General features: G+C 42.8%; 1 protein-coding gene across 2 annotated transcripts in view; it reads left to right on the top strand.

Moving 5' to 3' along the window:
- The window catches only part of TNFRSF19 (TNF receptor superfamily member 19), a 62,570-nt gene that overhangs the window by 20,494 nt on the left and 20,190 nt on the right, over positions 1-21,886 (top strand). For both annotated transcript variants that reach the window (XM_083169913.1, XM_083169912.1), the window contains exons 3-5: positions 1,282-1,392; positions 7,710-7,888; positions 15,159-15,244. In XM_083169913.1, the coding sequence (XP_083026039.1) occupies positions 1,282-1,392; positions 7,710-7,888; positions 15,159-15,244 (376 nt within the window). The remainder of the gene's footprint in view (positions 1-1,281; positions 1,393-7,709; positions 7,889-15,158; positions 15,245-21,886) is intronic.

Genomic DNA, 21,886 nt, shown 5'->3' with positions numbered 1-21,886 from the left:
TGTGCCCAAGCGGTTTAAGGGAAGGCCTGTGTCGTCCGCCTCGATCCTCCTGTGTCTATCACAGAGTTGTGGAAGGGTCAGATCAAATGTAGAAGCAGACCATATTGCATGGTTTTCACTAAAACATGGACCTTGCACATGAGATCAACCGGTTTTTAGTGAAAAGTCGACCCATGCTGGTCCACGTCCGGCTGGTATCTCTGATGGGGTGGAAAAAAAATGAATCTGTTGCATCTATGACAGATTACCGGGCATACACTCACCAGCTGTAATACAAGCACTGCTAGGGGTCCCTGAGGACTGGCTTTTGTGAAATACTCATCTAGAACCATGTAGTCTTTTGAACTGAAAACTGAACTGAGCACTTTCTGTGTGTGCTAGAGAATATAGCGCATGAGTACTATCTCCCCACTACATACAATATATTTATTATGGTGGAACAATAAAACTATAAGAGGTGCAAGCAGTGACTAAAGTAGAGAATGATCTGGTCACTGCTAAGTCCATTACTCACTTCTTGAGGGGCCTACTCACAGGGAGATTAGCTGAGCAATACTAGAACGCTCAACAAGATCACTCAGCAATCAACAATGCGTCAGTGCAGTGTGCTGAGCGATCTGTCAGGGCCGGTGTTCTCCGGTGGGAACACTGGGCCTGCCTGGCAATATTACTAGATTTATCCAAGATGTCCATAGGCCTTCAAGTCGCAGCACTTTCTTTGTTCTCATCTTGCCTATCTAACCGCTCGTTCAGTGTTCTCTTCTCTGACTCCACCACTGGACTATGTCTTAGGTCCTCTGATTTTTGGGGATTTTAGTGTGATCTGTATGGGTACTCAAATCTACCTATCCTCTCCAGACTGTTCACCATCGATATTGGGCCATTTTTACTGAATGCCTCTCTGCCGTTTCATCTTGGATGTCATCTCACTACCTTAAACTTAATACAGGTATTTCAAAAACAGAATTAATAATATTTCCACCGGCCATTAGTAGTTACCAACCTGATATCTCTATCACTGTTGATAAGTCGATAATCAACACTACCCCAAGTGGTCCTTACTAGTCTTGCCTATGACGGACTCTCAATGCTACAATCCATTCTGATTGCGGCTGTAAGGCTAATCCTACTTTTTTCCCCTGAGCAGAACAATTAGGAAATAATACTATGAATGCCATTTCCCTGTCCGAAGGGTTTAAACAGCTGTAGGAAGAGCTGCACTCATTGAAGTTGTTTTCCTTTATTTGTGTATTTAGTTCTTTAATTTGCCATTTCTTGTAGGTTGGCAAAGCACTTTCTGAAGTTGGAGACTGCAAGGAGCAAGAGTATTTTGATAACACGGGAAATTGTAGACCCTGCAAGCAATGCGGTCCGGGGAAGGAACTGTCTAAGGTACCGTGAATGATACTGATTTGCAAAATTGTATGTGTATAATCGGTTCCATGTTTTTTTCAAGAAATCTGTGTGGAGTATTGCCATGCTCAGTGACATGATATATTCTCATTGTCTTTGATTAATTGTCCCTTTAAGACTGCCTCCAGTTTGATGTAATGATGACATAGGGGGTTTTCAATCTAGCATCACGGCTGTCGATCCCTGCTGACAACCGTGATCCTGGCCCGTTTGTTGTCAGCTGAACGACAGGCGGGATTCAATGTCCCAACTGTCGATTGGCGTAAAGGCTGCATGGCCACGAAAACGCGACAATCCATGGCCGTTATTGGCAGAACGGGCCCGACAGCTTCTAAAGTCGGGTTCGTTCTGCCGGGATCTCGCTTCAATTCTGTCATTAAAGACAGCATTGAATAGGGAGCCACCGCAGTTTCCCGCATTGGAAATAGCGGCGGCACATTGCATACCCCCCATAGTCAGTTAATTTTGAAGTACACCATTTTAAATGTCATTTTTGGGAAGATATATCGAAGATTATAAAGAGTGGAGAAGTTTCCCATAGCAACCAACCAGCTTCTAGTAATAATTTTATAACCTGTGGTATGAACAGTTTCTCCACTTGATCAATTCTCCATGCTTTAGAAGCTTTGATACATCTTTGTTCTGTAATCATGCTGTCTTGGCGGGAGCAGGACTGCCTTGGTTGCATGTGATGTCATAAGCACATGACCCACATCGGCTCTGGTAACCACAAAGTTCTCATTGATAGATAACTGAAACAAACCACTTTTTCCAAACGTCCCTTTACCCGCGTGCCCAAGTAGTTTAAGGGAGGGTATGTGATGTCTGTCGCGATCATCCAGTATCTATCACAGAGTTGTGCAAGGGTCAGACTTACTCACATTTGCACAGACTGGAAAAATCATTAGATGGTTTATGAATTGCTTATGGATGTGCTACAGGAAAGGGATTAGCGATATTTTCACAATTCACTCGCAGATTTACACAGGACGGGTTTTCTTTCTGTCGGGGAGGTGGATAACTACTCGATCGATCATCTGCTACTTTGCAGATGAGAGATCAAGTCTAATTCGGGCCCTGATACATCACTGTTGCTGGTCAATAAAGAAATTTGTATTGTATATAATGGACAGATTGCTGCGAGTGAGTTATTTATGGGCATCTACCTGCTGAGCAGCTGCCGGGCTTCCTAGTGGCTAGGATCGCATATGATACAGTGGGGTAGATGTATGAAGCAGTGATAAGGGAGGAGAAGTGATAAAGTGCCCGGTACTTTATCACCGGCCAATCAGCTCGTAACTGTTCCTTTTTAAACCCAGCCTGTAAGTTAACAGTCAGGAGCTTATTGGCCGGTGATAAAGTGACACTTTTCACATGATTTATCGGCCCGATGGGTCAAAATCATCTGAAAAAGGGCCATATCGTACTAGTGTATGGAGGCCTTAATAAGGAATCTTTGGAAATCTTGCAAACTTCCATAGCCACACTCTCATTATCTATAGAACTTCCCTTCCCTAGTACAGATAAAAGTACTTAACCGTTCTTCTAGATATTGCATTGTGGGGCTGCCTGCTGAGTATGAACAAACCTGCGCCTTCCCACAGAAACGTCTTTATCCAAAGGCGACCTAGAAACGGAGACTATTATCACATTTACTACATAAGCTCTGTACAATCGGGAGCCGTAAGAGCAAGAAAAGCCTTATATACCGGAGGAATGTCATTCCTAAATTGGTGCTTCATTGTACATCGCTCTGTGTACTCCCTTCATTGTACTGTATGTATTTTGCTTGGAGGGGCCGGCACAGCGTGATTTGCCTTTGGCAAGGCACACAGATAGGTGTGGCTTCTATTCAGCGCTAAGTGGGGTGCCTAGTGTGTGAATGTCTATCCAGCTCATAGCCGGCTTCATTAAAAAACAGATACCTCACTGATCCCTGCCATAAGCTAGTAATAATACAACAGTGGGAGCCCTTGAAAACCTTTTATCATTCAAATGCGCCAAATAAAGTGGACGGCTACAGGAGTAAGGGAGATGATTAGCCCTGGAAAACACGCTGCAAGCTGCTGCAATTAGACAATAGGGCTCTGTGATCCTTATACAGCTGGATCTACTAACTCGGTCACAAGAGAACCCAATTAATTAAATACTTCCCCCCCCCCTTACTTTAGTTCGCCATGTATTACCCAATTCTAATATTTTCTTTTTCCAACAAGGCTCATACAGCTGTTTCATCAGTTCTGGGAATTTTTATTCGATCCAAAGAACTGAGACGTTTTTATAATGGAAATTCTGCCTAATACGGAAGTAGAAAGTATTACATTCCTCAACACTGACCAGCAAAACCAGCCCTGGCTCTATGGAGGAAGATCAAGTGACACACCGTGTCTGGTGAAGTGCAGGGTCAGAGGGCACCGTCTGAAATCAAGGAGCAGTGTGGGAAATCCCTGACCAAGGCTTACGGGTGCAAAGTATGCTGACAGGTGTACTTGCAGCATCTTGAACCTTGATGATAAATTTGGGGAACACACAAAGGGGTATATTTACCCCTTAGCAACCCTGGACACAAAGTGGTATATTTACTAAGATGGGATGTTGCCCGTAGCAACCAATCAGATACTATCCATTATCTTCTAGTAGGTGCTAAATAAAATAATAAAAATAATCTGACTGGTTGCTATGGGCAACCAAGGGTGCATCAAAGGCATCCGGTTTGGTGCGATTTCTCAGCCTGATCCGCAGGAATCAAGTCAAATCGGACTAGTGTATGGGGGCCTTAACTTTCCAGGTATGAAACAAGTAAATTAAAATAGCTGTGTTATAAATACAGAGGGTGTTTTTCTTTTTGGTTGAATATATCCATAAATAGACATACACAGGTATTGTTTTCAGCTTAAAGGATTTTTTAGTTTCTGATTGGCTCGCCGCGCCCGTTTCCTATTGGCCGCCGATGCGGCGTTTTGAATTGGCAGCCGAATTGGCGCCAAATTCAAAACCCCGCTTCGCCAATGGGACCCGCGAGCTGCGGGTTGGCCACCGCTGTGTTAGGGTATGATCTTTATGCATGAAAGGGTTAAATGGAAATGGCAATTGAAATTATATAAATATGATGTGTGTAAATGTGTATCAGAAGAACATTATTATGCTGGGGATGGTAGGGGTTAGGTACTAGTGAGGGGACCTAGGGTTAGGCTGGGGGGTAAGGTTAGGAACTAGTGGGGGGATTAGGGTTAGGGTGCAGGCCAGGGGGAAAGGTTTAAGCACCTATAAGGTGGTGGTTAGGAACAGGCTCTGGGTGGGGGAGGGGATTAGGTTTAGGCAGAGGGGTGCGGAAGTTAGGATTAGGCACTGGGGGGGGATAGGCTCAGTCTGTGGTGGGAAGGGTTAGGCTGCTAGAATGAAGGGTTTGGTAGGCATGCGGAAGGAAAGTATACTTACCCCCTCCTCCTTGGGATGTGTCTGTGTCAAAGATACAGTTGCAATAAAAATTATGTGAACCCTTTGGAATTACCTGGATTTCTTCATAAAATGTGTTCTGATCTTCATCTAAGTCACAACAATAGACAAACACAGTCTGCTTAAACTAATACCACATAAACAATTATATGTTCTCATGTTTTTATTGAACACACCATATAAACATTCACTGTGCAGGGTGTGAACCCCTAGGATAATGACTTCTCCAAGAGCTAATTGGAGTCAGGAGTCGGCCAACCTGGAGTCCAATCAATGAGACAAGATTGGAGGTGTTGGTTAAAGCTGCCCTATAAAAAAACACACCGGTTTTGAGTTGGTTTTTCTTACGAAGCATTGCCTGATGTGAACCATGCCTCGCACAAAAGAGCTCTCAGAAGACCTACGATTAAGAATTGTTCACTTGCATAAAGCTGGAAAGGGTTACAAAAGTATCTCTAAAAGCCTTGATGTTCATCAGTCCACGGTAAGACAAATTGTCTATAAATGGAGAAAGTTCAGCACTGTTGTTACTCTCCCTAGGAGTGTCCGTCCTGTAAAAATGACTGTAAGAGCACAGCGCAGAATGCTCAATGAGGTGAAGAAGAATACTAGAATGTCAGCTAAAGACTTCCAGAAATCTCTGGCACATGCTAACATCTCTGTTGACAAATCTACGATACGCAAAACACTAAACAAGAATGGAGTTCATGGGAGAACACCACGGAGGAAGCCTTGCTGCACGTTTGAAGTTTGCAAAGAGCACCTGGATGTTCCACAGCACTAAGGCCAAAATATTCTGTGGACAAATGAAACCAAAGTTGAGTTGTTTGGAAGGAACTCACAACATTATGGGGGGTATTCAATGTCTGTCGAGCTCCTTATTTTTGTCGAGCTTTGTTGTTTTCTCGACGAGAGGTTGGTTATTTATGAGGTCGCCTATTCATTGTCTAGTTTTCTCGACTTGTCGAGCAGAGCTCGCCTGATTTGGTTTTCGGTTTGCTCGACTGTCGAGTTGCACATAACTCGACTTGTCGAGTTATTTTGGGTAAAATCTGTCGAGATAATTCCTGCAGCCTATTCAATGTCAAAGAATTCACCTGACCTCGACTGTTTGAAATCACTCTTCCCTCAAATTTAACTCGACAATTATTTCTGTCGTGACAAGGGAGTTTCTCTTGTTGCATGTTCATAAATTGTGTTAAATGTATATGCAGGATTGTACTAATGTTTGTAGTGCTTATCTTGACTTCTGTCTTTGTGATATTTTGCTAAATATTCCTCTTTTGATTAACTTTACATTTGATGCATGTTTATATGGTATGCTTTAACCCATTATTCCATTGTCAGCATCAGTTTTCAGCTTGTATTATTACGCATTTGTTTAAATTATTCCATTTGGCATATAAGAAGTATTATCTTTTTTTCTGCTCACCTTTCATGTTCACTGTGCTGCATTTTGCCCATTGAAAGTCTTCTGTATACATGTCTATTTATGTCTACTTCTGGTTTGATCAAACACCTATGTTTAGGTCCCTTGTATACATGCTGGGGCAGAATTACTCAGGATACAATGTTTTTGTTGCCATTCTTTTGTTTACTTCTACAATGCAATGCATTGCAATTTACCTCAGAGCTCTCATTCCTGTACTGAGACTTCAGGGAGATACCAGCATTGTGCAGTCTGCTGATTTGGAAATGGTTTTTATAGGAGAATTTTTATTTTTAACAAGATATCTACTTTTATATTATTGACTATAAAAATGAAGCCTATCTCTGACAATTGCCACTTTCCTCTCTAGGGGAGAACTCGACTTGTCGAGCAGGGGAGAACTCGACTTGTCGAGCAGGGGAGAACTCGACTTGTCGAGCTAAATTTTCAGTTAGCAAAATGAGAAAAACAAATGCAAATGCTCGACAATTCGGACTGTTACTGGTGGGATTGAAATTACAGTTTGAATAGGCGAGAACTCGACTTGTCGAGCTAAATATTCATGTCGAGCAAAACGAGAAAAACAAATGCTCGACAATTCGGACTGACACTGGTGGGATTGAATACCCCCCTATGTGTGGAGAAAAAAAAGGCACAGCACACCAACCTCAAAACCTCATCCCAACTGTGAAGTATGGTTTGGGGATGCTTTGTTGCCTTGGGGCCTAGACAGATTGCTATCATCAACAAAAAAAATGAATTCCCACTTTATCAAGACATTTTGCAGGAGAACTTAAGGTTATCTGTCCACTAATTGAAGCTCATCAGAAGATGGGCGATGCAACAGGATGACCCAAAGCACAGAAGTAGATCAAAAACAGAATGGCTTCAACAGATGGAAATACGCCGTCTGGAGTGGCCCAGTTCAAAATCCTGACTTCAACCTGATTTGAGATGCTGGGGCAAGAGAGCGATTCACACCAGACATCCCAAGAATATCGCTGAACTAAAACTGTTTTGTAAAGCGGAATGGTCCACAATTCCTCCTGACTGTAGTTTGGTTTGCTGCCAAAGGAGGGTAAACCAGTTATTAAATCCAAGGGTTCACATACTTTATCCACCCTTCACTGTGAATGTTTATATGGTGTGTTCAATAAAAACATGAGAACATATAATTGTTTGTGTGGTATTAGTTTAAGCAGACTGTGTTTGTCTATTGTTGTGACTTAGATGAAGATCAGTACCCAATTTATGCAGAAATCCAGGTAATTCCAAAGGGTTCACATACTTTTTTTTTGCAACTATGTCCTATGAAAAATATCTTGATATTGCCAATGTTCATGTTTTTTAAGAAAAGAAAAGGCCTCTCATTATAGCCTTCCATTGACCCCTGGTGTATTTTCTTTTATAGGAATGTGGTTTTGGGTACGGGGAAGACGCACTCTGTTTGCCCTGCAGACCCAATAGGTTCAAAGAAGACTGGGGTTTCCAGAAATGCAAGACTTGCCTAGACTGCGGCACGGTGAACCGCTACCAGAAATCAAACTGCACACCGACTGGTAATGCCGTGTGTGGTGAATGTTTGCCAGGGTAAGTACACCAGCAATGGCACTCTCCTGGCTCCATGTGGTATATTTTAGTAGTATATAGTATGTTTTTTGGGGGGTTTTTTTTGCATAGATTATGGTTGGTACTATTCATCCCATTTTTTTTACATTGGGTTTTGGGAAAATGTACTTTCCCCACATAGACGTTTCCGACATATGAATATGTTGTGACGGCCTTGAGACAATGGGGCAGATGTACTAAGCCTGGCAAAAAGATAAACTGGAGATAAAGTGGAAGGAGATAATGCACCGGCCAATAAACTCCCAACTGTTATATTTCAAACACAGCTGATTGGCTGGTGCGTTATCTCCTTCCACTTTATCTCCAGTTTATCTCTTCTCCAGGATTAATACATCTGCCCCAATGAGCCATGTTCTACAAAGGGATAACCATAAATTTGGGTTTGTCTTCTGTAGAACGTGCTCTGATTGGTAGCGCTGCACTGAATTTACTAACTTTGTTTGGACAAGTGTAGCTCAATTAAATAGAGCTTAGAACCCCACACTCATTCATCTCGGCTTTCAAAGGCCTAGTGCAATAGTTTGTCTAATATAAAGTGAATTCTCTGCCTGCTATCATGGTCGCCGCTCTTAGCAGTTGAAGAGTGAAATATTTTTCTAACGATTTAAGGACTCTCAATTAAAGCACGAAACTTGATCTGAATTCTAAATGCCAGCTTTTGTGCTGAAACAAATGCCTCGCCAGTACTGCACAGACCTCACTGCCACAGGGCATCATTATTGTAAAGGAAGTAATCATGCTTAAGTTCTCAATTCATAATCTGTGTTCCTGTGATATAGCTATGATAGGGGAAATCTAGAACTAAAACAAAAGGCGGCTGTTTCCTCAGTACAAACTTCTTTGTCCCCTTCGACTATATTGCCTAAATGCTGGCACCCACTTTCTGGGCTCAACCAGTATTCCTGGGAATGCATCCATAGAGGTCTATGAAATTGTATAAAACCACATTTCCCATTCTGGGCTTACTAGGAACGGACTCTCCACAGCACTCCATATAGTGTGGAAATGGGCCATATTACTCTGCATTTATGTTTTTAACTTTGCTGCACATCCATTTGTGCTGTTTTTACTGTATGTTTTGCTTTTGTGTCACATTTTGAAGTAAATAATTATATGTACAGATCATCCAATTTCTCTTTTTCAATTGTCCACAGCGCTGCTACCTTTTTCCTTTTGTTGCTTCACATGTTTTACAGTAGTAACTAACCTGTTTTCAGCAGCTGCTTAGAAGCCACTTATGCCAAGCGCCTCCCTTCTAGATTCCCACCCAGTCTAGGGTGTGTTCTAGTTCTATCCACTTTTTGGTATAACGAGAGATTTATGCATGTGGACTTATTATTGACTAGTTTAATGGTAAAAGCTCCAATAAACACATTGAAAAGTCACCATTAAAGAAATCCAGCCAGAAAGGAATCCAGGTCATGTTTTGTGAGTTAATTTTACATCCAAAAACATCTCTCTAGATTTTAGAACCTTTGGGATTTGCTGTATAGTGAAGAGAGGTGAAGTGGACTAGTGCAGAAGCTGCCTATCCCACCCAATGAGCCTCTAAATCTAATTTTATAGAGCAGTGGTAGCCAACTCCAGTCCTCGAGAGCTACCAACAGTTTACGTTTTCTAGATCACCTCACAGGTGCACTCATTACTGACTGACCCATTATAAATGATCCACAGGTGGAGCTTATTACTTCACTTATGATTCTGTGAGGAGACATGGAAAACGTTAACTTTTGGTTGCTCTCGAGGACCGGAGTTGGCTACCCCTGTTATAGAGTGTACTCGATTATTGGTTCTTCAGCTTATTGGTTGCTGTGGACCAGTGGAGAAGTTTTTCCACAGCAGTCAATCGCCTTCTACCGATCATTTTATACAGCACAGGTTCTCAAACTTGGTCCCCAGGACCCCCAAAGTGCATGTTTTGCTGGTCTCCTCACAGAATAAAAAATTGAAATAATTAGATCCACCCGTGGATCTTTTAAAATGTGTCAATGAGTAATGAATGCACCTGTGCTCCTGCCGGGTGACTTGGAAAAACGTGAACTGTGTGGGGTTCTGAGGACCGAGTTTGAGAACCCCTGGTATACAGTGTACTTGATAAAGGCTTCTTCAGCTGATTGGTTGCTGTGGAGAAGTTGCCTATATAGCTTCTCTTTTCATTGCTTGATACATCATCCCCTCAGTTCCTTCATACTTTGCTAGGCATGCCTAAGTGGATGTGAAAAGGTATTTATAGATGTTGGTTGACTATGGCTGTGTAAGAGCACTGAGCATTTCTTATACCGGAACCAAAACTAGATTGTAAGCTCAGGTGGTTCTGTAATGTACAGAATTGTGTGTGCTTAAAAAAACTTTGTGTACACCTACATCTTTATTACACATTTTATATTACAGCACTTTGCTCACATACACAGTGGGGTGAAAAGTATGTTGCTCCCTTTATCATTTTTTTTATACATTAACATATGTCACAATTATCTTCAAACAGAACTGTATTTAAGACAAAGATTTTCATTTATTGAAGGTCTAAAGTAGGGACGGGGAACCATTGGCACTCCAGCTGTTGTTGAACTACACATTCCATCATACCCTGCTACAGTTTTGCTATTTGGCCATGCTAAAACAGTTGCCGGGCATGCTGGGAAGTGTAGTTCAACAACAGCTGGAGGGCCGAAGGTTCCCTATCTCTGAAAGTCCAACATCTTTAGAACCCATGTGAAAAAATGGCCTGAAGAAATCCAGGAGGGCGCAAATACATGTTCACACCACTGTACATGCCCTCAAGCAATGTGTGCCAAACACACAGCATTTTCTGCCAGCTGACTTCTGTGCTTTTCAGCCAAGTCATTCTTTTGGACTGAGTTTTATAATCCAATGGTTCCCAGACTGTAACATCTGATTTGCATTATAAGTTTTCATTTCCAACTAATGACTTTTTTTCTTTTTATTACAAATTCCCCCAAAAATCTTAAGCCTCCTTACAAAAACAAATCTCGGAAATAAGTAAATAAAATGTTTTCCTAATGATGTGTAATTTCATCCGTTACATTACCCAGCAACGCCTTTTCAGTACTAAGGGGAAGATGTATCAAACCAGGAAGGGAATTCACCCATATGAACCAATCCGCTTCTAGTACTTAATAGAATCTAGTTGATTACCTACAATCTAGAAGCTGATTGGTTACTATAAGCAACTTTTAATTTTACCAGGGTTTATTTACTAAGATGGACATTCTGTTTCAGATGGGATGTTGCGATGGGCAACCATATACTATCTATCTTCTAGAAGGTGCAAAATAAATAAGTAGGTTCTGATTGGTTGCCCATAGCAACAACCCATCTGAAATAGTACTCCCATCATAGTAAATAAACCCCGCCCTCTTTAGATCTGATACCTCCTCCCGCATGTTAATGCTTTACTTGACCCCTGTGTCGCCCCCCCATGGATGCGGTGGTCACATGCAGCTAATATGGTTTCAAATACTGATAGTACATGCTGAATAATGTACCAGATTAATAATGCAGTGGTGTCACTGGGGGAGTGCGGGCACCCGGGGGTCACTCACTGAGGAGGTGACACCACAGTGCTAATTCCTGCTCAGTGACAGGAGCTGGTTGCTGCACTGTAACATTAACTGCAGAATCCAGCTCCTGTCCCTGTATAGGAGTCGGCACTGCAGCCAAGGCACTCTCCAGGGCCTCCCAGACACCTGCAGGATCCCAAGCCCGTGAAGCCACATCCCTAAACCAGTGATGCCTCGTGCCAAACTCACAAGCCCATGCCCCCTTTACTGGGGGTAGCTTTGCCAGGCTGTATAGTTCCAGGCTATCTCTGTCTTAAGGCCCCCATACACTAGGGCGACTTGTCCTGAGGACAAGTCGCCCCCGACTTCCCCCTGAGCTTCCCCGGCAGCTCCCCGGGGGAGCTTGATAAGCTTGATAAGATTGGCACTTGATGTGCCATTTTTTTACATGTGATAAATCGTCTCAATTTATCACATGTAAACCCGGGGAGCAGGGGGGTCTGCAGAACAGGGCTGCTGGTGGGGGGCGCTGCTAAGGCAGTGTGCAGGGGACGCTGCAGGGGACAGTGACAGAGCCGGGCAGGGGGAGGCGGGAGCTGTCCAGTGCTGGAAAAAAAAGCCCATACAATGAATGGGCAGCCTGTGATTGGCTGAGCGCTCTCTCAGCCAATTGCTGACTGGCTGAGAGAGCGCTCAGCCAATCACAGGCTGCCCATTCATTGTATGGGCTTTTCTTTTCCAGCGCTGACAGCTTTTCCTGCCCGGCTCTTGTACTGCCAACTCTGTGTCCCCCGCAGCGCCCCCCTGTCTTACTAGCAGCGCCCCCCCCCCCCCCGCGCATTGACGGCTCCCGGATCCCTGCGGAGGTAGTGCAGGCGGGGACCGCAGGCGTCGCAGAGAAGAGACCATCGGCGCGGCGGGAGAATAGAAAGAAATCTTATTCAAAAGACCGGGCGGCCGCTGAGCTCAGCCAATCAGCGGCCGCCCGGTCTTTTGAATAGGATTTCTTCCTATTCTCCCGCCGCGCCGACGGTCTCTGCTCTGCGACGCCTGCGGTCCCCGTCTGCGCTACCTCCGCCGGGAGCCGTCAATGCGGGGGGGGGGGGGGGGGGGGGCGCTGCTAGACAGGGGGGCTGTATATAAAGATATATCGGATCTGAACATCGTGGGTGCTAAAAAGCACCCATGATGGCTCAGATTCCGATATATGTTATGTTCTGCAGGTCCAACGCCGTGATCCGATCCGATGCACACGGGACCGCGCATCAGATCAGATGTCAAACACATGTGATTTTGGTCTGATTTCACCCGATTTATCGGCCCAAAGGGCCGAAATCGGATGAAATCGGCCGAAAATCGCATAGTGTATGGGGGCCTTTAAGCTTTGATAAATCTGTCCTCATGTGCACCAACATTTAATTGTTATTGGGTGGAGTTTTTCTTCTTATCTGTTAAACCTTTTCATTCCTATTCCCTGAAAATGCTAATGATAGATGGCTTTGTTTCTAAACTACTAGATTCTTATTGAGTCTGGCTCCTTTGCTTCATACTATATAAAGCACAAGCTTCTGTGAGGTTACTTTTTTTATGTAACATTTCAGTATGTCTGAACTTGCTCTTGCTTTCAGCTTAAACACTGTATCATTTTTCACCATTCAGCTCCTTTGTTGACTTTTCTGGTTATAATTTTGTTCATGTATTTCAAAGTATTTGTTCCACTCTGCTTGTTTGGGTCCACAAACCCCTCTGTTGTAATTCCAAAGTTGCACTGACCATGGCTGTCTGCAGTAACTGGTAACAGCCGTCTTGTCAGGAATGCAGCAATTGTTTTTACATGCTTCAGCGTAATCTCATTTCTGTAGAAAGATACCCGGGGATAATGGGATAATTAAGCACAGGTTTGAATTCTCAGGTTATTTTTAATAAGCAAAAAAAAATACAAAAAACCCATTCAGCTTCTGAGGTGGTCGATGTGACTCGTCTGAAACCATTGCAACATTTTACATTTTTGTGTTGTCCATATAGCAACCAATCAATCAGCTTCTAGCTGTTATTTTAGTTTGTACATGCATAAAATGGTAGCAAAAATCTAATTGGTTGCTAAAGGAAACACCCCAACTTGTCCCTTTTTTTTTCTTTCTATTATAAATTTGTCCTTAACCCTTTCAAGTACAAAGTCTAGTCAGGCGCAACAGTCCTAGCGCTAGTAGCAGATCCAGTGGTGAGCCACTTTAAAATAAGAACAATAACATCGTTCAACATTAACTGTAGACCATTTTTGAATCTAAAAAAAATGACCATTAATTTAACCAGACAATTAACCAGACTGAATTGCAAAAAAAAAAAAATTTGGACTGCAAAAGGTTCATGGCTATCATACAGTGTCCTCCTCTGACTATGAAGTTATTCCCTGAATACAATGGGGGCACCAACTTTTCATCCTGTGAACTCTCTAAATATGATTGCCCATCAACCCAGTTACAAAGCATTGTTGATTAACAACCAGTGGTAGATTATTTTGCCATTGATGGCAAACATCCTATGGAGCCCCACCCCCTCCACATCCCACCCTGACGGTTTTCTTTATTTTTCTACATGGTGCCTGGATATTAAGTCTAGCTCCTCCCCCTGATGCACCTGTAAAGCCCCGTTCCTACCTCTGATTGGTCCACAGCTAAGTTTAAGAGAGCGGAGATGGCCATAGGTGGGTGAAACCATTGATGGTTCTCCTTTTTAGTGTTTCGTACCATGAAGGTTAACAATCAATGTTACCTTTTGAAGGTCATATACTTGCCCCTTGCACCTTTTATGTCTCCCCTATGGGAGATGCTAGAGGTAAGGTCCAAAGGGGCAGCTAAACCAGGGGCATCACTGCTCCTTCACTTCACTTGGAAAGAAGTCTTGCAGGAGAACAACATTTAAGGGAAAGCAGGAAAGTATCTTAGCAGTTGTAGGCTGAAACACTCCCCAGTTACCTCCCCCAAGGGCTCCCTGACGTTCAATCAATTTGCAATTACATCCTCTCTGCGACCGACATTGCAAGACCACGTGCAGTGTGGCTTTTACACCGGCGCAGTGGCAAATGTGTACAACACTGGATCGGGCCCTATGTAGCTTATTCCTATGCCCCACCGTCTGTATGTGACTGCTGCTCTTTTCTGTAAGGCTCAAAAGTTGTTATAATGTAAGTTGAGCAAGATTCTTTGGGGGTGATTCTGATTGACATGCTAAGCAACGAAAATTCACCGCAGGAGAAATAATTCGGCGGTCGCCAACCATGATGATTTCCCCTGCCTCCGCAAATATGTCAGTCTTAACTGACTTATATTTGCGGAACGCCCATGAAACGCTGGGCGTTTCCATGGCACAGCGCCGCCGCCGCCACCCTGTCCCTCCCTCCTCTCTATGAACTGCCCGGCGACTGAGCAACTTGCCGTGGCCGTTCACAGTGGTGGTGCAAATGTGCAGAAATGCGCTTGTGCGTGTGTAAACCCTGACCACTGGGGCAGGGGCCAAATTCGAGACGGAATAACCTTTAGGATCATATGATTGATTGGATATTTGACAGATAATCGTACAATAAAATGTCGGCGAGTGGGGAAACTGTATCTTCTAGAAACATTTTCTGTGTGTATGATGATGATGATATACATAATTACACAACACAATTTAGATCCACTTGTTACTAATATAAACCCTTTATTTTGCAGTTTCTATAGAAAGACCAAACTGGGTGGATTCCAGGACATGGAGTGCGTCCCCTGTGGGGATCCCCCACCCACTTACGAACCTCACTGTGAGTATACTACGTTTATTCCACACTTTGCAATCATGAATTGTTGTAAATCCTGTTTTCATTTTTCCAATGAGTTGATAAAAGTGCTGATTATAAACCGGTGCCCCTAGTTTTGTGGCGCTGTGAAAACAAGTGTTCATTTTACAGCGTTAAACTATGCCGATCATATAAAGGGTTGGGTGGGAGTATCTTTAGGGGCGTTCCTTATTGCATTATTATTGTGCAAAAACTATTCCGTCCGGAGGTGGCAGTTACACATTAGCACCATGCCCTTCTTAGGGTTTGCCCACCTCCGAAGACTGTAGAGTTGGCGTTGAGAGCAGTAGACAAACCTTATAGGGGTAAATACAATTTGTAGCCCCCCCCCCCTTATAACTGAGGACACCTCATTGAGGACACCACATGAAGGAAGCTGTTGGTGGTAATTGCCTTCTGAATAGAGTGACCCTTGACCTTCCATACAGAAATACATTTACACTTGGCTGTTTTGTCATCGGCCGTCGGAAGCTATAATTATAGACTGCTGTATAAGTTGGCAGGTTTATAATGGTCAATCATTTTAATATTTATTCTGTTTTGTTGAAACAAATATATATATATATATATATATATATAGGTAAGAAAGCAAGGCGTCACTCGGAGACAGATGAATTCAAATCTTCACTGCTTTATTAAGCACAAGGTAATAACCAACACCAGCGTTTCGAGCCGCAGGCTCGTCCTCAGGGTACAACCCCTCACTGCACACACACCATGTTATATACCCCAAAAGGTCACTCCCCCATTATAATCAACAGGGTTACTCACCTGGCACAGGTGTCAGCGCGGCGCCTCCAGCGTCTCATTCCTCCGTCTCCTATCCCTCGTTGCACTTCCGGGACGCGTCATCAATGACGCATCCGGTCTGTGACACGCAAGGAAACTTCAGAGACTAGGTGATATCCGCCTCATGACCCGCACAGCCATTCTGTACCTGGGAGCTGCCTGTGTATACGATACATGCATAAAAATTAGCATATAATAAAATACATAATATAAATGATTACAAAACCAACAATACGTGAATACATAAGTGAAATTATATGAAAAAAGTAAATTTATAAAAAAGATTAAAAAGAGGATTACCAGCTGTGTCAAAGGACTAGCGCATTATTTATTTTTTACTGTAAATAAGTTATTTAGTTCTAACAATTAATTATAAATTGCGCTAACTATCCTCTACTTAACTGCAGATTTCCCGTATGAGCAGTAAAATATTAGCACTGATTTTAAATATTTAGTGTACCAGTGTGTGTGTCTGTGATATAAAGCAGTGAAGATTTGAATTCATCTGTCTCCGAGTGACGCCTTGCTTTCTTACCTACATTGGGACTTTGATGTCTGAGGAGGGCACCGGAGCAAGTAACCTACATTATAACCAGTGGAGTGCCGGACCCTGTATCTCTTTATATATATATATATATATATATATATATATATATATATATATATATATATATATATATATATATATATATATATATATATATATATATATATATATATATATATATATATATATATATATTTTTTTTTTTTTTTTTTTACTTTGTCTCTTGATAACTTGGACTTGGTTCTTCTGTTCAGTTACTTGTTTCCTTGATGAAAACCAATAGTGTTTATTGAGTGCGATGCCATTTTGCGTTTTGGTTGACCTGTTTTTCCTTTTCAACCCCACTAGTGAAATCTATTCTTGTGCACTGCAGTGTATTAAACCTCTCATCCCATTTCATGTTGACTCTACAGAGACATTGTTGATCCAGGCAGGAGAGCGTTGATAAATTAGCTCTTTTCCCTCCCTAGTCGGCTGCTTAGATGTTGCTTGTGAAATATCCTTCAAGAAACGTTGAGAATGACTTCTCTCCCGCAGATGTGTTGTGTATATTACTGGACAGTCCACACAGATTATATTTCAACCTCAAACCTAAGCTGTCTATATGGGAGAGACAAATATTTGTAAGCTCCATTGAAGTGCTTTGGTGGCAAATGAAAGTGTTAATGCCTGTGGGGGCCCCATAAATTAACAAAGTCTTTTGTAACACTGAGATACTTTGGCAAGTGTTTTGTTTGCCTGTGAACACTTGTAAGGGGCATGAACTTCCTGTGCTAAAGGCTTATTGAGTGTAGGGAGTTTATTAAGACTTTGATCAGAAATTCTAACAACTAGTAGCAGTTGATTATTACCCAGCTGGCAATAAATCTCCCGTCTTCCCTTTTATCCACTGCTTGGTTTTAAGATATTTGAAGGCAGAAACTGGTTTAAACATTTACCCTTTTTTTACGGGATGGGGGGTTGTCGTAAGACCTCTGTCCAGACGCTGCAACCTTTTTCTCGTAAATACATAGTACGATTATGGATAAAGAGTTTTCTTGAAGACTTCTTGCAAAATGTAGCAAAAGAAAAGTTTTGTCGTATGGATTAAATAATATCTAGTTGACCTCTATAACGGATTGGCAAATATAATACTCAGAACCACGGCAACACTGTTGTATTAGGTCTCCTATACTATACAAAGTTCTAAAGTATGGGCTAAAGCCGGTATCTGGTCAACGGATCTACGATGTCTCATGTTATGGTCGGCCACGCGTAGTCTAACCCATCTAGTTAGACGCCTAAAGATAGTGGACCACGTCCAGATCGACCGTAATGGAAGATAGATGCCAGCGTTAGAGCAACGGGAGCGTGGTCAACTTGAGTTTTCCAAGTTTTTTTTTTTTGGGGTGTCAGATGTCACAGTTAGGCTTGGTGCGAGGGGACACTGTGCACATATACAGTGTTCACGGGGATCCCTGGTCGATCTAAGCAGCTTTGAGCCGCTATTCCATAACCCTGAATCTAGCCATGCATACTATTAATGATAAAGGTGACAACACAGTTTAATTTTATTTAAAAAATGTCTGTTATGTTTGAACAGGCTGCTTTACTCTTCTGAAACGAAGCGCTATGCAAAGCCGTCCACAAAGCCGCTCATCTGTTGATAATACAAGAAGACGAGCAGCTTTCCCGGTGATGGTGCGTTGCGGTTTAACGTAAACATCCATTCGCAAGCTAGGGGGAACCACCTCCATCATTCTATGGTCGCCTAATGATGGCAAAGGTGCACGCATATCTAAGTGACTCTCAGGTCACTTAGATATGTGTGCACCCTCGAGAGGAAGTGGGCGGGCAGCGGCGAAGGCCAAGGTGGGAATTGAACCCATGACCTCAGTGTTGTGACGAAGTTACACTGTCTGTGCTTCCCAATATGGCAGCTTCCACTAACATAAACTGTATATGCCATAAACTATGTCTAATAGATTATTTCTTTGTTTTAAGTAGATTTTTGCGGCATGTCCCAGGGCTCTTTACTGAAACAAGCAGGTGTTCCATTATATTCCTACCCAGGCCTCTTGTGTTTGACCAACCTGCTTACAATGAATGTTTGCATGCCGTGCACACGCCTCCTCTTATCTTTATTGGCTCATAGATAAGGATCGGTTACAATAAAGATTTAAAAAATATCTGATTGACCAAAGACATTCTCTGTTTAAATTGGGCACGGAAACGTTGCCATGTACACATTTCTTTAAATGTTTTATTTGCTTTATATGTCCTATTTTATTTTCACAAAACCGGTTATATTATTTACATAAGACATTCAAAAAATATATCCGTACCTACCTATTTCAGAATTACCACAGAATCGATTTTATCACAGGAAAAGAACGGTTTTCTTTAAATTATTCTCATTTTTGTAAAAAAAATTTAATATATATTTATTTTTCTTGGGTAAATCAAATAGTTTCCCATAAACGAAAGGTTCATACACACTGGGCGATTTGCGGCACCGCTGATATTATTAATGTCTACATATGCCTTATTAACTTTGTTAAAATGCTGACCTTTGCATTAGAATTATTGCGAGGCTTAGGGTTGGGGATAGACAGACATTATAAAGTGTCTGGTAATTTACCCTAGACGGGGTTGGCCTGAGGCCTCTGGCCAGAAACTGGAAACTTTTTAATACAGTGGCAGGTATTCAATGAGTAGTTTAGTTTTGTTTTGTGATCCTGTTTAGGATTCACAGAGTTTCGGAGGGCTGGAGCATTCGCTGCCAGCCCTCCCTCTCCCCCTATTCAACGCCACAGGTTCCCGCTGCCCCATACGGCGATTTTTAACCCCCCACCCCCCCCCGGCGAATGCCACAGGGAGCCGGGGGAATGGCGGAAGGCAGGTAGATGGAAGCCCCCCTGCCTGAGCCTGACACTGTGGAGGAGGAGGAGAAGGAGTGTTCCCGGGGACACAGGCAGCACAAGCTGCCCCCCCCCCCCTGGGAGAGCTGGCAGGGGACGCAGTGGAGGGAGCGCTGCGCTGGTCCCACTCCATGCATATGTAATGAGCAGGAGCAGTGTGCAGTGAATATGTAATGAGTGGCTCCCCGCCCCCTGCTTGTGTAATGTGTGAGAAACTTCACAAAATTCCATCTGCTCCCGAATCAGGCCCATAATGCCCAGAAAAAGGCTGGCCTTTCCCCTGCAGACACAGGCGATGTGATGCCGCCCTGTATTCGGCAATCTGCGGGCAGAATAAAAGTCAGTGTAGATTGACTCTTATTAGCGAACGGCAGAAAAATCATTTGATGTAAGGGACCATGGAATGATTTTTCGGTCATGTGGAGGTAGGCTTTAGCGTTCACATCCCCTCGCATGGTACCAAGGGGATTTGTGATGGGGGGGTGGTGAAACTTCGGGCGGACGCCGTTTACCTGTTCACTAGGAGCCACAGTGATTCCAACACCAGCAAACCGAGAAAGACATTGTAAATCCATTAATACAGTATAATATTGCTAACAGGCAGTGCTGCATGTACCCATACATATGTAAGAATATGTATATATTTGTAATAGTTGAATGTGTAAGCCGTCACTGCCAATGTTAGGCTGTGAAAACCACAGATGAGCTGTTTTACGGCAGAACCTGACACTTTATGTTCCAATTCTCCATCATCCTGAACACATAACCATCAGTTATTTCGTTAACATTCAAGTTCCTTAATCATTTGTGACAGCGGGAGCTGCAGAAAACACCATCCAGATGGGGGAATTGATGTGTGCTAAGGTTTTCACGTATCTGAGCATGATCAAAGCGCTCCGTTTAGAAGAATGTTATACATTCAGACTTTCAATTTCAGACTCTGATGCCTCTCTTATCCCTATATCATATACAGAGACGTGTTGCTCATGCAGCACAGGCGCTCTTGTCTTACCCAGTTCACAAGTAACTTTTACCAAGCACTTAATGATATAGGAGAATATTTATCTCAGCGGATCTTGCGGTCAGCAGTCTCAGCGGCTGCGGTTACATTACCGTAATGTTGTCACGTTACCTAATATTCCAAACTATGCAGCCTATCAATTCATTGGCTGGATTCAAAAGTGTCAGTCGAATGCTCGCTGCGTGTAGGTAATAGCGCAAATCTACTGTGTGTTGTAGTGGTTTATTTCTTTTTATATCTTTATTTATAAATATTAAGTATTAACATGGAAGTGTGCTTGTTATTCAGATGACAAAGCACCTTTCTATTTTAAATACAATAAAATCGTTTTTGTTTTTTAAAATCATAATTATTTTATTTCGAAAGCACCGCAAGGGTTCCGTAGCACTATACATGGTAAAATGCTACCTCCTGGTCACACACATATATGAAAAATAACATTGATTTTATGCCAACCTCAGAGACTATTATATACTCTATGCCACGTGTGTTTTCGCAATAGGGACACGATCCTGAAAGCTTTGCTTCTCCAGAGCTTGGCCCTGGTGGCCAACGTCCTCTTCAGATGCCGGTAGCACCGGTTATTGCTGTATAGACCCCTAATTCCCATCACCGAGGAGGGCGAAACACAGACCATCTTGACGCAATAGAAACTGCATCCATTGTCGCATATAATGCCATTCTAGGGTTATTGGAAAGGTATCCAGACTTTTGGTCGACATTTTGACCAACACTGTCATGGTTGACACATGGAAAGGTCAACATGGGATTTTCATAATATTTTTGTGTCAACCATTTCGGTGTCAACGTTTTTTTTTTGCCTGTGTGTTTTTCCCCATGTCGTCCATGTGCATGTCCAACATTTGGAGTCAATTTAGTCGCAGTCAACCTAATTATTGTCTACTCTACTTTCCACACCCATCTTGTAACGTGGCTTTGCGCCTCGTAATTGTAAGCATACCCCCCCCCTCCTTCTCCAATATAGTCTATGGACAACCGTTGCAGACTATTCTAATCTCCAGTCACATTCCCATATCAGTATAACCCCCCTCCTGTAACTAGCACAGCATTCCTCTCCTCTTCCTGTAACATGCTGTGCTGTTTCTATTAGGCTGCTTAATATAAAGAAGAGTAAAAAAAAAAAAAACACACACACAATCCCCATCAATAAGCCGCTCTCCACATTCCTCCACACAAGTTGCTGAGCAGTGGAAATAAATGTCTTTGTTCTCTACTAAACGTCACTCGGCCACTTGAGCAATTGTGCATCGGACACATCAAAGGTGCATGACAGTGTCTCCTGTGCCTGCCTTCTACATGACTAGCTCCCCGGCGTGTACAGTATTGTG

The sequence above is a fragment of the Crinia signifera genome, chromosome 2 (genome assembly GCF_055691185.1).
Source record: "Crinia signifera chromosome 2, ASM5569118v1, whole genome shotgun sequence".
In the NCBI taxonomy this organism is placed as follows: domain Eukaryota; kingdom Metazoa; phylum Chordata; class Amphibia; order Anura; family Myobatrachidae; genus Crinia; species Crinia signifera.
Note: the sequence above shows the minus strand (reverse complement) of the source record. Positions and strands in the feature narration are given on the sequence as shown.